This window comes from Artemia franciscana, chromosome 1, assembly GCF_032884065.1.
Source record: "Artemia franciscana chromosome 1, ASM3288406v1, whole genome shotgun sequence".
NCBI lineage: Eukaryota > Metazoa > Arthropoda > Branchiopoda > Anostraca > Artemiidae > Artemia > Artemia franciscana.
In genome coordinates, this window is record NC_088863.1 from 21,972,598 (window position 1) to 21,989,748 (window position 17,151).

The 17,151-nt window shown below is 32.8% G+C and overlaps 1 protein-coding gene across 2 annotated transcripts in view; it reads right to left on the reverse strand.

The window, feature by feature from the left end:
* The window catches only part of LOC136026920 (DNA-dependent protein kinase catalytic subunit-like), a 197,971-nt gene that overhangs the window by 168,030 nt on the left and 12,790 nt on the right, over window positions 1–17,151 (reverse strand). For both annotated transcript variants that reach the window (XM_065703758.1, XM_065703768.1), the window contains exons 2-5: window positions 11,594–11,779; window positions 9,976–10,145; window positions 7,139–7,334; window positions 1,322–1,431 (exon numbers count right to left, since the gene is read on the reverse strand). In XM_065703758.1, coding sequence (XP_065559830.1) covers window positions 1,322–1,431; window positions 7,139–7,334; window positions 9,976–10,145; window positions 11,594–11,750 — 633 coding nt within the window. In that variant the 5' untranslated portion in view covers window positions 11,751–11,779. The remainder of the gene's footprint in view (window positions 1–1,321; window positions 1,432–7,138; window positions 7,335–9,975; window positions 10,146–11,593; window positions 11,780–17,151) is intronic.

Sequence of the window (17,151 nt, forward strand, 5' to 3'; positions counted from 1 at the left end):
CTTTCCTCGAGTATTGCTGTCCCGTTTGGGTTCCCCAAACTCAGAACACACTTTACATGGTAGATGAACTAGAACATGTCCAAAAACGAGCTACTAGGATAATACTTGGAATCAGTTTCAGCAGCTACGAAAGTGCCCTTGAGCTCTTGAATTTGCCCACCTTATTCGATCGAAGACATGAGCTAATAATGAAATTTGGGAGATCAATATTAACAAACGAGAAGCACCGATCCATACTTCCACCATCCGCATCAATCAGCAGACATACTAGGCATTACAACAAACTAGAACCAGTCAAGTGCCGTACGAACAGATTCGCAAACTCCTTTGTACCATATTTCGTAAGAACATCTAACAAGTGAATTGTAAAAGTGTAATGTAAAAGTATTTTGTGATTGTAAAAGTAGCGTAATTTAGCGTTCATTTTTGAGTGCTACGATAGCTATTTTAAATAAACAAATACGAATTAGACTATGTAAACCAATATGTATCAGGTCTCTGCTATTTTCACCATAGTGGTTCAAGCAGAAAATTGAATTTAACATTTGTGCTTCTACATAGTTAAATTTAAGTCACAAAAGTCATATTTTTGAAATCAAAAATAAATGAAATATATTGATATGCGAGTTCTGTTTAAAGGCTCAAGCGTATAAACATGGCAAATTCAGATAATTCGTCTTCCTAAAAGACATATAAAGTAACTAGTATTAATCACTACTTCCTAAAAGTATTAGGTGAGTCAATTATCTAATATTCCGAAGTGTTTAATCTTGAACAATGTAATCAACAGACATATAATTGCATAGCTTAGATTCTTAGATACTCAATTATATATACATTTCTTTTCAATTTCGATTTGGTAACAAGGTGTTAAAGTTGTATTCTTATATAACTTATTCAACATTTACTCATTCAATCACTGCTTTTTGTTACTTTTTTCACCAAGTTTACACCCTCTAATGGGAGTGTTTCACTCCCATTAGTGGGAGTGAACAACAATCAGGCAAGTTACATTTTCTAGAGCTTCAAGATGATATATTTTTTCTGGTCATTCTTCACACACGTTCTTTATTTTCAAACTTGGCGCCACTAAGAATTAGAACTACACAACTGCCTGCAAAGTTCCTTAATCATTAAATATTGAGCTCCCGGTTTTTTCAGTTTTTAAATACGAATATGGTTCTGTAAGGTTTCTGTTAACCAGTTTTAAAAATCAGATTGTATTTTTACTTTTCATATTCCTTTAAGCAAAAGTATGAATCGAAAATACAGATATAGCGGAACAACTAACACATTATTGAAGAAAGAGAATAAGACTCACTTCTCTTGATACTTCATCCAAGAATAAACGCAGCAATCGAATTGGTTCAGTTATAGCTGGAGAGAAATATCTTGAGATAAGTCCAATGAGTTTCATAACTTGGAGTTTCACTAAAAGAAAGACATATAACCTTTCAGTTATTCCCCCTTTCATCAGTTCTGTCCAGAATCTGATTCTCAGGTTAACGCCTAATTTCAAAGTACTTAAAAATTGAAGGTCTGCTTTTAAATTCTGCTTTTTTAGCGTTATTTTTCAAAGCCAAACCTGCTTATGGAAATATCAAAAACTGCCTCTTATTTTTGTTTGGGCTTAGAAGTAAAACTGTCTCAAAAATCTCCAACAATTTTCCGATTCTACTTACAATTTTTTGAAAAAATTTCGAGTTTTTTTGGTTCGTAGTTCTGTCATTTTACGCGCAGTGAGTTAAATGCCAAAAACAGTTGCTCTTACGAATAACCTCAAAGCAGTCTCAGAATTAAGAATTTTGAGAACCTTGAGAAGCTTCAGTGATACCAGCATAGGGTATCACCAACAAGTCACCCATGGTTTAGAGTTCTCCTTTGAATTATAAACGATTTGTCAGTTCTTTTTTTTCCAGTTTTTTTTTTGTCTCGTATTAGGTTACAGTTGCATGCTGTTATCCATGGTTTGTTAGCGTAAATACTTATTTTGTTTGTCTATAATTTTTTTCCCTATTCACGCCCCGATCTTTTTCATGTTTTTGCCGACAGTATTCAATTAAATTAGGTTAAATAATGATAAGACAAAGAATTCGTAGACACAGAACCTTAAGAAACTCAAGGCAATCCCAGCATTGGGCATCACCAATAAGGCACCCAGGGTTTAAAGTTCTTCTTTGATTGATAAGTGAGTTGTATGTTCTTTTTTTCCGATTTTTCTTTTTCTTTTCGTTTCATATAGGCTAACTTAAATGCTACTATCCTTAGTTGTTATTGTAAATTTTCGTTTTTTGTATTTTTCATATTTTTGATCTGTTCTTTGTGTTTTTGCAAATGGGTTTTTAATTAAGTTAGGTCAAACAAGGATAAAACAAAGAATTTTTAACAAAAAAAGTTAAGACTTTCCCAGTTTATTCATTTATCAATGTCCGGAATCTGATCATGCCTATCCCTAAACTTACATACACGGCACAGATAGGCAGATCCTGTTTAAGGATCATCTGTCGTCTGGTCCTTCCTCCTCCCTTTAAGCTTCACGCAGTATTTACATGTATACCTGGATGTTGAAAAATGCAAGCACATGCATGACAAAAAAAAATGAAACACAGAAATTCTTAACTGTTAGAAGATCATCTCCTGTTACAGAAACATAAGATCTAGCATTAATAAGTACTACTTTCGCTATATGTCTGTTTTAAAAGCTTTTTTTTCAATAAAAACACGTTCAAAACAATACGACTTAAGAACCTTTTAATTAACTGAAATCCTTTATCAGAAGACAGTCATGACAACCGGATTTCGTTGAGATAGCTAAAATAGCGACGAGGGTTATAACAGAGTTAAAAATTTCTTCTTTGAAGAAGGCAATGGGGGAGGATATCTGGCTGGACTCGTATTAGGGAGTGGAATAGTTATATACTCTTACATGGTTATAGAACCAACTTATTTTGTGGTGTTCACGCAGCACACAATTTTACTAGGGAGTCAGTTTTGCTTTGATTTCCGTAATGAATACAAAAAGAAGTATATTCGGCTTATTATCTCACTTCTACTATCTCTGGTTCTGAGTAGTCATGGACTTGCTGCTAAAAGCTTTCTGACTTCATTATGGTGTGAGCTCCTGTTGGAGTTGTCTTGCTGCAAAGAGGAAACAGTAAGGATTGGGTAAACTTATACTGGTTCATTAACCCAGGAAACTCAGAAAACGGGTATTGTTCTAGATCAGGGGCTATTAAGAAACAACACTTCAATAAAATAAAAATAGTATATTCGATTCCTTATTTTATGCTCTTTTTGAATTTCATGTTTGCATTTCTGTCAATACACCACACCCCCCTCCCTTTATGATGGTCCAATATATAGTGCTACTAATATATTGTTTCGTTGTTTTTCATCTTGTGATGCGTCGTATAACAGGTAGCTCGTATAATGGTTCGTATAACAGGTAGTTGTTCTCTAGATTCGATAAAATTTAGTTTCGCCCAAGTGACTACAATGGAATCACGGATAAAATGTTCTACGAAATGTGGATAATGATGGAGGGAAACATGATTAATTTTTTGATTTTATCTGCTTCAAAATTAAAATGTTGACTGGTTAAACCCAGTACCCCCCCCCCCTCCACCTGGAAAGGGCCTTGTCCTTAATCCTGTTTGCTTGCCCTAAAATTTTCAAGCGGATTAGCGAAAAAAATGAAGTTTTTTTTTGCTTTCAACGTCAATAGAATCAAGTTTTCCGAATCAAGAATCAACAATTTTTATTCTCATTAAGTTTTTCCTGGTCTAGCGTAATTACAATGAAAACATCATGTTGATTGTAGAAAAACACTGTCCGGCCCATTTTGAGGGGAGGGTTCCGAATCAATGAAGCCTAAATTACTTCTGAATATTTTTTTTTCTCTTGGCTTTGTTTTGCCAACAATTCAATAAAAAAATTCACAATTAAAAAAACAAATAATAAAAAAAATAATAGAAACAAATAATTAATAAAAAAAAAACAATTCAACAAAAAAAAGTTATTTTTTTCTTCTTCATTGACCCTTGTCGTAGTCTATACCCTGTAAATTTAAGGCAATAGGAGAAAATATAATTTTTGTCCTATTTCAGGAGTCACATATTAGGAGATACAACCAAACTTGAAAAAATCTTTGTCATCATTGAACTACTAAGTTCTGTATAAAATTCTTTTTTAAGTGCTTAATCAATTTCTTTTTTTTTAGTAGTTAAGACTTATGACTAAGAGTCAAGAATAAGTTCAGTTTTATGCGATTACTAAACTTAAATTATCTGAGCTTCAACTTCTGCTATTTTTGTACCGACGGACTATTTTATAGCTATATTTCCTGAACAAATGACATTGACCATTCACCCATTATACTAGATTGGGTGGGAGAGTCTAGAAGATAAATGGTAGAATAATTTGACTAGTTTCTGACATTACGAATCGATTTGACCTTCTTTTTTTTGAGGGCCCCATTCCAAACTTGCATTCGGTAAAGAAATTTTTGGGCCCCATTTGCCCCCAAACTCATCTTTTTTTTTAATGAGTTCCTGTATCCTAAGAGCTTACGAACGAAAGTTTGTCAACGAAAAATGTTCCCTATCCTCCCAAAACAATTGAATCATCTGTTTAGCACGAGAACAATCTTTGGAAATTTTAAGTATCTCGTCCCTTGTTGAGTCCTAAATTCAGAGAGATCATAACCCATTACATTATCTTATACATTAGAGTTCATTGGGTCCAAGGAGTTCCGGTTTTAAACTTGTCTCTTTAGAAAAAATAGTTTTTGCCCCTTTTTGGAGGGAAACAATATTTTTATCCAATTTTGTCTTGTAAATTACCATCCTCTTGGCCCAAATACTTAAGGATATTAGTCTTAAACTTACCAGAAAAAAATTATTGGCCCTTTTTGGCCCCTTTTTTGGGAGGATTACGCCCCCGACCAACTTTTTTTTTACATTAGGTTGTTTTTAGCCAGAGGCCTTATGACTGCAATTTTTAGACTGATCAGTAATAATAAAGTAAAAAAAAGTCTATTGGTACTTTTTTGGGTCTCTTTTTTGGGCAGGATATGCCCTCAGACCAACTTTTTTTTACACTAGGCTCCTCTTGGTCAGAGGTCTTATGACTGTAGGTTTCAGACTGGCCATGAATGATAACAATCTTGGCCCATTACTGATCCCCCTTGAACCCCGGTTTTTGCAAAAAAAAAAGAATGTGGTCACGACAGTGATCTTTGAAAATTTCAAGCCAACCGAAAAAAGTTTATTGGCCCTGTTTGGGCCAGATTTTTCAGGGTGCAGCACCCCTTACTAAAACTTTTTTGCACACTGGAGTCCATTTGGCCAAGAAATTGCGGTATTAACTTTAAAGCCATTCACGAAAAGTTTGTTGGCCCTTTTTAGGGCCCCACATTCAGGTAGATCAATCTTTTTTTTCAATTTTTTTGGCAAATTGAGAACTTTCAGGTAAAAATTTCAAGTCAATCGGAAAAAAAACCTGGCACTAATTTTTGGGTCTGTGCCCCCCATCTTAAACTTTGTGCATATGACAGTGCCCTTGGCCCAGCAACTTACGGGTGTAAGTTTCATGCCATTTGAAGAAAAAGATTTATCAGCCCCTTTTTAGGCCCTATGTTTTGAGCACCTTCTCCCCCCCCCAAAAAAAAAACAAACAAACAAACAAAGAATCCTTTGTATGATATAATAAGTTTCTATTGGTCCAAGAACTGATGACAGTAAGTTTAAAACTGATCATGGTCAAAAAAAAAGTTTCAGGCCAAACCAGGCCCCCAAAAGCTTCCCTTTCCCAACAAAATTTGTTACTCTTGGCCCAGGGAAAAATTCCCCAGAGTTTTGGGCAAATTAGACATCCAAGACAAAAGATACTACCATTTTTCCGCCATAAAATCTATCCCCTGAGTCACATTTACGGGATCTTTCGACAACTTTAAGCAAACTGTTTTTTTATTTTGATTCAATACCGCTGGGAGACTACTAGGGCTGGGAAGCAGAAAGTGAATTGAGTGGCCTTGTCGTCCTCAAACTACTTCTGACAAGTAAAAGAACACTAAAACTTTCAATTTCCAGATTAAATGATTGCCCTTTGAACTTTGTATACTAATTTCTCCGTGCAAAGTAGTAAGGGGGGAAAGGAATAAATAATGCAAGGGAGGCACTTAGCTCTTTACTTAGGTTCTTGCTCTAGCTTGACAGAATTCTTCATTCAAAACTAGGTGAAATTTGATTGATTTCAGAGAAATTGCATACACTTATTTATTTTTTATTCCAAAATATAACCCAAGTTCTTACATAAGATATGATGATAGGTCATAGGAATTATCCTCTAATATGTAGTATATTCTACCCTACTACCCGTAAATGTAGAATATACCCGCTAGGAGTAGGCACAGCACTCAAACACATTGAGTGCTGCGGAAAAATAGTACGATTTTGCCAAGTATCAGCATCTCCTAGAAAAAATATCAGAAAAAAACACAGATCCACATATGTTGAAATATCTTAACGCATCAAGAAGAAACCCGTTTGCTTTAAAAAATACATGTTTTCAGACATTTTTTTTTACAGTTTGCTAAAAAAAAAAAAAAAGATATTTTCAGACATTTTTTTTTACTGTTTGCTAAAAAAAATAGATATTTCAGACATCTTTTTTACAGTTTACTTAGAAAAATAGATATTTTCAAACTTTTTTTTAGGTAACATAAGTACTGCCTAATATGAAAGTGGATGTATTAGCTGTACCTGGGTCATTTTCAAAGTCGTTCATTTTAAATTTTACTCTGAATATAATTTTACTGTGCATATAATTTTTCCATATTTAAAGTGCTATTTTAACCACAAATCCACTAAATTTTTTTTTCGCAAAGATAATGTGTTTACAGAATATGTGATTCTGCAAAGTAAGTAGGAATACTGCTTTTTCACCCACAAAGTATCTTTTTCAAAGGATATAGGGCCCTGAAGACACACACCAGTTTAATATGTTTTAAAAAAAATAAACGGAAAAAATTTTATCCCGGCGAGGGAAGGTTTAAAAAAATTCTATTCTTCATCTAAGAATATTACTTATAATTGTCAGCAATACTGTAGACCAAAATAAAAACAAATAAATTTTCAACCTGTAGCTGGCATTCTTGAGGTCCTTCTTAACTCGTTTGTCAATTCCTTCGAAACAGAGCCCAGATTCATTTTTTCAACTATTGCCACATCTTCTCCTGAACTTGAAAGACTTTCGAGAACCTGACAAAATGCTGCTAATGCGGAAACTCGAATTTTTGCAGCATCGTCTAGCCTATATATTTTCCATAAAAACTCCTAAAACAGAAAAAAGTTTTATATTTTAGGGTGGACTTTCTAATAAAATAGACTAGTACTTGTCTCTGCTGAAATTCATACAAAATTTGACATTAAGCTTAAACAAGATAAACAAAACAGACCGACAAGAAAAGCAAAATTTGTAAAAAAAAATCAATGTGAAAGCATGAAGTGTTACATATGGATTAATAACTGAATGATATCTTTATTATAATTAGTATTTTTTATAATTAGAAAAGAAAGAAAAACACGAATTCATGACCAAGCTTACCGGGAAAAGAAATAATTTCAGACTGTTGCAGATAGTGGCTTAAAATCTCGAATCCAGGGTATTCCAATTAGTTGATTTAATGATGGAATTTTTATCATTCTCTTTTTTAGGCGGTGCTTCCTCTTTTTTTCTATAGAGAAACTTTTTATAACAGCTGGAAAAAAATTTCCACGACTTTTTGATGAATAGCTCTACACCCAATGAATTTTATATCTTGATTTAGTAGGCCTATAAAAACAGACCTTTCAATGCCTATATTGCTTTACTCAGTAGTTTTCTCCTCTTGACTATCATTTTAATATAGAAGTACTTATAAGAAATTTTTGGAATTTTTGACTAAATTAATGGTTAAACCAAACTAAAAGTAGTATTTTTCTTCTTTTGACTATCATTTTAATATAGAAGTACTTTTAAGAGATTTTTGGAATTTTTAACTAAATTCAGGGTTAAACCAAACTAAAAAATTGTAGTTTTCTTCTTTTGACTATCATTTTAATATAGAAGTACTTCTAAGAGATTTTTGGAATTTTTAACTAAATTCATGGTCAAACCACACTAAAATTAGTAGTTTTATCCTTTTGACTATCATTTTAATATAGAAGTACTTATAAGAGATTTTTGGAATTTTTAACTAAATTCATGGTTAAACCAAACTAAAAGTAGTAGTTTTCTTTTTTTTTACTACCATTTTAATATAGAAGTAATTCTAAGAAATTTTTGGAATTTTTAACTAAATTCATGGTTAAACCAAACTAAAAGTAGTAGTTTTCTCCTTTTGACTATCATTTTAATATAGAAATACTTCTAAGAGATTTTTGAATTTTTAACTAAATTCATGGTTAAACCAAACTAAAAGTAGTAGTTTTTTTCTTTTGACTATCTTTTTAATATAAAAGTACTTCTACGAAATTTTTGAAATTTTTAACTAAATTCATGGTTAAACCAAACTAAAAGCAGTAGTTTTCTCCTTTTGACTATCATTTTAATATAGAAGTACTTCTAAGAAATTTTTGGAATTTTTCACTATATTCATGGTTATACCAAACTAAAAGTAGTAGTTTTCTTCTTTTGACTATCATTTTAATATAGAAGTACTTCTAAGAGATTTTTGAAACTTTTAACTAAATTCATGGTTAAACCAAACTAAAAGAAGTAGTTTTCTTCTTTTGACTATCATTTTAATATAGAAGTACTTCTAAGAGATTTTTGGAATTTTTAACTAAATTCATGGTTAAACCAAACTAAAAGTAGTAATTTCCTCCTCTTGACTGTAAATATAATATAAAGGTACTTATAAGAAATTTTTGGAATTTTTAACTAAATTCATGGTTTAACCAAACTAAAAGTAGTAGTTTTCTTTTTTTGACTATCATTTTAATATGGAAGTAATTCTAAGAAATTTTTGGAATTTTTAACTAAATTCATCGTTAAACCAAACTAAAAGTAGTAGTTTTCTCCTTTTGACTATCATTTTAATATAGAAGTACTTATAAGAGATTTTTGGAATTTTTAACCAAATTCATGGTTTAACCGAACTAAAAGTAGTAGTTTTCTTCTTTCGACTATCATTTTAGTATAGAAGTACTTCTAAGAAATTTTTGGAATTTTTAACTACATTCATGGTTAAACCAAACTAAAAGTAGTAGTTTTCTCCTTTTGACTATCATTTTAATACAGAGGTACTTCTAAGAAATTTTTAGAATTTTTAACTAAGCTCATGGTTAAACCAAACTAAAAGTAGTAATTTCCTCCTCTTGACTATAAATATAATATAAAGGTACTTATAAGAAATTATGGAATTCTTAACTAAATTCATGGTTAAACCAAACTAAAAGTAGTAGTTTTCTCGTCTAGAAAGTTAACATTTTTTTACCTTTGAGGTGCCCACTATAGAGACGAGGGCATTAGACGTACAGGGGAACTATGTGGATTAATTGAATTGCTTTGTGTAACAAACAATTGAGTAAAATGACATACATGATACATTACCAGGTAGATTTGTTTTCCTTATAAGTTATTGTAGAATCCTTACAACTATTTCGAAAAAATGCCCATTGGCAAAAATTTTTTTGGTCATTTCAATAATTTAACCAAATTCTTCAAAATTTACAAGAGAAAATAGAAAGTTCAAATTTAGTCCCTCCCCCTGTTTTTAAGCCTTAAACGAATAATTAAAAATTTCTTTAGAAAATCAAAGAAAATTATAGATTTGTTGAATAAAAAATCTAAAATATAGATAATTATGGTTTATTTGCAATACATTTAATAATCATTTGTTTATGCAGTTAAAAGGGAGAACCAGAAACGTAATCCAGCCTTATAACAAGTATAAAACACAAAAAATAATAGAAATAAATTAAAATAGCTTACTTTGACAGACAGGGCAAACTTTTTAGCAGGAGCTGCATGCTTAGTAAAAATGAGCTGTATTAACTCACAACCATCTCTTTTAGAGTCTTCAAAGCTTTTTTTGAACTGCAAAATTTCTTCCAAAAAACCAAGTAGTCCCTCATCGCCAAATAAATCAACAAATACAATGTCTGCCAAGAAAAAAAAATACAAATGAATGCAGTTCTGCAGAGTAAAAATCTTAGAAGTGTAAGATTCTACATGAATTTTTTTAGAAACATCCGACTAAGAGGATCCTAAGAGGCACAATTCCATTTTTTTTTTTTTTTTTTTATTCTGAACAGGCTTCATTTTACAATGTCTTATAAAGACAATGAAACCTTAATGGTTGATTAAAACTGATTCTAGTATAGCAAATAAAAACAATAAAAGAGGACTGAGTGTTGGCTTATCTACATATTTATTTCACAAAAGCTAGATATTTTTCACAGAGGCGTAATTTCTTATTCCTTGACTAATTTGTAGGGGTGAAGAAGGTAGAATTACTTCTTCTTATTTTTAACCTAAACAGGTAAAAATGCTTGGCAGGATAATAAAAAATAAATAAAATAATAAAAATAATAATAAAATATTAAACAAATTTAATATTACTTATTCTTTTTTTTTAGAAGTTGCTTCTTCTTTTTTTAAGTTTATAATATAATAAAAAGATAAATAATAAAAATAATAATAAAATATTAAAAAATAATATTACTTTCTTTTTTTTAGAACTTAATTCTTCTTTTTTTATATTATTATAATATATTTTTTTATATTATCAAATTTTTTTTTATATTTAAATTTCTTCTTTTATTTTATATTCTTTATATTTTTTATCATAGGTAGAGTTACTTCTTCTTTCTTTTAACCTATACAGGTAAAAATACTTGGCAGGATAATAAAAAAACAATAATGTCAATGAGGAGATTCGTCTTTTGGGCTGTGTGTAGATTGTCATTTTTTCTTCTTTTTCTAAGAAAATGATGTCTTTCCAGAAGGGTGAGAGGAGAGAATTTTCTATTTAGGCCGTTTTTTAAAGGACTTAACCCTTAACAGTCATAACAACCATACTTTAACAAAAATTACTGACACTAAACTCAAATAAGGTAGAGTTTCTCATTCTACTTGCAAAATATATATCCCGATTCTAAAAACAAGGAATAAGCATTATCTTTTTTTTTTAAAGTGCTACGACTGAGTGGCATCACATATATTTTGAAATCTCAAATCTAAATATAATATCCACAGTTACTTTTCCATTTTTGCCTGCACTAAAAGTTGTTGAGGAAATACTGATTTTTTGTTACCAATCTACTAAACAAGAATTTTTTTTCCAATTTTTGGCTCTCTCCTTTTTCTGTTCTTCTGACCTTTTATCAATTCTATTTCCTAAGGGTAAATAAGCCTAATGTGTTTCTTTACTTTGTTTCACTTAGTTTTTTGCTGTATATTTCGAACAGTTTTGGGTTTCTGGTGTCAAGCTTAATTATTAATGCTAATTTCTCCTTCTTTCCCTACATGAAAACACGTACTTTGCCCTTCTGCATTATTATGCAAAATAACAGCTTTATAAGCTACAGAACAATAAAAACATTAGTACCTGCTTCATTGGCAGAGAATTTTCCTTCTTTTATGACACTAGCTATATTGACAATAATATTTTTAGATGCTTTTTCATTGATCCCACCAGCTTCTCCAATGGAAATTGTTTGCTTCAGTTCATTCAGGTGCTTACATTCCTCAACAACCTGGTCCATTTCTCATCTTACTGTTCCACCTGTTAAATCTGGAAAAAATATTTTGGTAATACACAATAAATCAAGTTTGCATTTGCAAATGAACAGAAAGGTGGGGGAGACTTCTCCAAGAGAAAAATATTGTACTTCACACCCAATCTCATAAATACACTAAAGGAGTCCTTAGTTGATCCATGTTTCTTTGATTATGCTTGAAAATAATACAATCTTTATATATCAGAATTTTTCCAGCCTCAAAGTTCAGCCAGAAAAAAATGCACATAATGGTTCCCTCAGCTTAGGTTTAATTTTAGCTGGATATTATCATTCTTCCAACAAAGTATATAGTTTACATTACATTATTTTATTTCCATTTTAAAGTGTGATTTCAGCTACGTGGTAGGTTGTGATGTATAAAATTCTGCTGCAGCTCTTGAACAGTGATTCCTTTCAGTAGTTGTTCTGCACACAAAATGAACTGACAAGAAAATTTTCCCTCCAAACACATTCATGACCAACTTCTTTACTTCCATTGAATTTTCAAATATTATCAATTCTTCTTTTAAACACTTGATTGAATTCTTACATATGTTTGGTCAAAATAATCACTGCTAAGAGCAAATTAGCTTACTACTAATGAGATAGGCAATGGTGCCACTAAATTCAATAAATTTTTAAAGAACAAAAAAAGGGAAACCGAAAGTCAAAAGTTACATTAAACACCAAGCTCAAATTTGATGCGAAACTTACGGAAATTTCAAAAGTAAAGAAAACAAGCAAACATTTCCTTGGGAAATCCGATAAGCATCTTTCTGTGAAACACGGAAACTCTTCCATTCCAAAGAAACCAAAACACAATTTACCTTTGTCAGCTGTCGGTATTTTTTCTAAAATGTAACAGGGCATAAAAGTTGATTTTAAATTAAAATCAACTAGGTGGAAGCGAATAAAGACTTGGCTAAATAGAGTAATGCCAAGACAAATGGTCTCTGTGATAGGCAAAGCTGGCCCAACTTTTTCAGAATTATATAAAAATGATTCATTTCAGTTGTTGATAGATATTAAATCATCAATCCTAGGGCAGAACTAAGGCAGATAGGCATAGAGTAAGGATAATTAAAAAAGAATTCGCAAGAGATCATTCATTTGTGTATTTCTACTTGGCTCATTCGTTTATTGTATTGTTTTTGGATTCATTCATTGGTATTCATAGAGCATTGCGCCAACTGTCTATCGAAATATTTGTAACGTTTAAGAAACCACAAAAAAAAACTTTTCTTTTTATAATCTCATACCTTACTTGTTTATGAAGGTCTCAATAGGTATATTGACCCAAACCTCCATTTCTACCTCAAGGCCCCTTCCACAGGGAATTACCCTGCAACCCAAACTTTAGGTAAACATAGCCTACACTAAACAACAAAGAGAGATAAAACTCCACAAAAAAAAAGAGACTACGGCCAGTAGAGAGGAAAGACTAAAACAACGCGGATATTTCGCCTGTATCCAAACCAGGCGTCCTCAGCACAAGATAAAAAGAAAAAACACTAAACTAAAAACAAATAAAACCACCACCAATAATAATAAACACAATTGTCGCTACTGATCCATGTAGGGAAAAGAAGCTATTCGAGTTGCTTCAATGAGAACATCAAAGCAACTGAGGAAAAATTATGAAAATTGAAACTTAATTAACTATTCTGTTGCGAAATAATCCTCTTGTAAGCTAATATTGAAGCAACTCTTTTTGGTCTAATAGGTAATCTTGTCCCCTGGTGATTGTGTAAAATTTTAATTCCCTTATTGATTATTGGTTCATTTTTCAAAAGAAAATCATAAATTGGGTCAATATTTAAATTCCCTGTGTCTCTATTGAAAGATTAGCAAATATATGTTTTTTTAATTTTTATAGCCTCCCTCGCCCACTGAGAAAAACCTCTGTCATTAGAAATAGCTGTAGCCTCATCAAATTGTATAAAATGTTCGGGATGAAAGAATGTATGTTCAGCTAGAGCCGAAACAAAAGTTTCAGGAGGCTTTCTTAATTGTAGGGTTTTTTCTATTGATTTGCGATGCTCAATAAATCTTTCAGTAAATTGTTGGTGAGTTCTACCAATATAAAACTTTCCACAAGAACACATGGTCTCACTGATTGGAAACAAGTATCAATGTTATGTTTACCTAAAATTCGTTTAAGCATCTCCCCCAAAGTAGGTACATAAGGCAAAGAAATGAACCTTTTCGGTAAATTTAATTCTGTGCACTGTGAAACCCCAATAACCCTATTGTTGTGTTTAATGCGTCTATTTTTTTATCATTTTATCAATGAATTTAATCGGGTGGCTTTTACAAAATAAAACATCCCTCAAATACAACAATTCAGAATCTAAAAACTCCTGGGAACAAATTCTGAAAGCTCTATCCACCAGTACAATCACAACCCCTCGTTTCACTGAAATAGGGTGGCACGAGTGAAAGTTCAAATACCTATCACTGTGTGTAGGCTTTCTATATACTGAAAAAAGTAAATGGAAATCACTTTTAATCAATAAGATATCAAGTAAAGGTAGTTTTTAAGAACTTTCAATAGCCTACACTTTTAGGCTAAATATTGGTACACAATTAACGTATGACAAGTCTGCTCTAAATGCAAACACACGGTAAAGGTAAACATTAACATGAGGCAAAACATTACACCACTTTAAGGGGAAGATGGCAAATATGTGCTAAGCGTTGTAACTAGATTGAGGTGAAAAGTTGTGTATGCTTGGATTATAAAATATTCCTTCCAAGTCTAGATATTTGAAGAGAATAACCCCAGTCGACTGGACTAGAGAAAAGTTAGACTCATCAAGAAGGGAGATGCCCTAATAAGTGGCAATTGGAGAGGTATCAATATAAAGTCGGTTCCTAGTACACTATTAGCCACAGTCATACTGCATCACCTATGAGCAGCCCTTGACTCATACCTCAGAGAAGAACAGCTTGGATTACAGCCTGGTAGATCCTGTTCTGATTTAATTTTCATCCGTCCTCCTAGAAGAAGCGAAACAGCGACTGCAGATGCTACTTGACACCATAATTGATAAGGCCGAGAAAGTGAAAGCGACCGTAAGCGTGGATAAGTCAAAGAGTATTGCCACATCTAACTTACAACTGATACTGAGATGCAACGATAAAGATATTCCCCAAGTCCAATAATTCAAGTATCTAGGGAGTTGGATTGAACATGATGGTGAAATCACGAAAGAAATAAAAAGAAGAATAGGACAAGTGACTTCAATAGGATAATAGGAACAGGACAAGCAGCTTTCAACAAACTGAAACCAATTTGGCATAGTAGTAATTACTTATTACGCTTAAAGCTACTTCTTCTAAACAGAAATGTCATGTCCATTCTCCTTTACGCTAGCAAGTGCTGGAATCTAAATATATAGCTATAGAGGCGTGTCCAAGCTTTTGAGAATATGTGCCTCAGATGACTCTTGGACATACCGTGGCAGGAGAAGGTCACAAACATAGAAGTTTGCCAACAATCTGGTCAGCTTTTTATTACCGATCTCCTAAAGCGAAGGAGATGGACCTTGGTCACGTCCTTCACATGCCTGAGGACCGACTTCCAAGAACCACCTGAGTGACGCCCAGAGGGGAGCCATAGAAGAGGTCAACCGAAACGTACCTTGGGATGACAGTATGGCCAAGACCTGAGGACAGCAGGGCTGTCACTCCGACTGCAATTATAGCACGTCACTGCCACATCACCACTCCAAGACGTCTGGCGAGGCTTTGTAGACGCTCTATGTGCCACACCTGGCTGTGGAGGAGGTCTAAGGTAAGATTGTATTTGACTAAAGGCAAGGGTTTAGGTATCTAATTCTGACCTTACTAAAGACACCATTCATGCATACAGTCTACCCAATGAAAATACACGGCAAAAACACTTCAATTTAATTAAACAACGCACAAAAAAAAATCTAAAATTAAACTTATTAAAAATTAAACTTCAAATGAGCAAAGTTAGCTTGTATAAGCTGCAAAACAGAAAATAAGTATAAAGTTTATAGTAAGCTAAAGTTTTATAGTACGTTTAAAAAAGCTTCTTATGTTCTAATTAACCAACCCTTGTGTTTAAAGAGTTGTTCTTAAAGAACTGGGACAAAAATCAAGCCTTAGCGCAAAGAGGGAGGTATTGAGGAGGGGGCTAACCCCTCATATACGTAATAATTCCTGTACATTTTAAGTTTTAATGTTGTTCCTTACTTTCAGTTGAAAAACCTGTTTCGTTTTTTTTATTTAATTTCTGATCGTTTCTTAAATAATGCCTGGAAATCTGACTCATCCTCCATGGCAAGATCCTCAAAACAATTCAAACCCGAAGAAAATTTACAAAAGATACAAACCACTAACATCTCCACATGTAAAACTGAGTCTGCAAAGAGACAGTAAGACAAATAAAAAAAATTCGTATAGGAATTCCGGCAAATTCTCCCAGTGTAAAAGTTCCACTAAAAAGTTCACACCCCAGAAACTTCCCTTGCCATGGAAAATTCTCCCTACAGAAAATTCGCTCTCACCCCTACCCAAAAAATTTATGCATATAGTATTTAAGAAATACTACATGTAAACAATGGGCTTAAAGACCATTTCCCAGGGGATGTGGGACGTCATCATCTCTCAAAAGGCACAGCTACTAGACCTTTCAACTATGTTGAACAGTATGACTATCTCAAAATTTTAATCAAATGACTTTGGCAAATAAAGAGGCAAGAGTAAAAAAAAAGGCGCTAGAACCTTAAAGTTCAAATTGTATGAGCCCTCTCTGATATTCTAAAACCATAGGTTTGATAATATCATCCCTGGAGAAAGCAAAAAAACAAGAGCTAAGAGCTTATATGGTATGAGCTCTAGCAAAACTCTAAGAATCAACAGATTGCTTTAAAAGGAAAATCAGAGGCTTAATACCGGTTGAGATTTAAAATAAGAGCTCTAATTCACGAGGTCCTTCTAAATATCAAAATTCATTAAGATCCGATCACCAACTCTAAGTTAAAAATACCACAATTTTTACTCTCCCTTCAGCCCCCAGATGGTCGAATCGGGGAAAACGACTTTATCAAGTCAATTTGTGCAACTCCCTGACACGCCTATCAATTTTCATCGTCCTAGTACGTCCAGAAGCACCAAACTCGCCAAAGCACCGAACCCCACCACCAAACTCCCCCAAAGAGATCGGATCCAGTCCGGTTACGTCAATCACGTATCTACGACATTTATAAGCGTTTTCCAAGATTTCAGGTTTCCCCCTCCAACTCCCCCAATGTCAACAGATCTGGCCGTGATTTAAAATAAGAAATCTGATACATGAGTTCCTTCTAAATATCAAATTTCATTAAGATCCAGTCACTCGTTCTTAAGTTAGAAA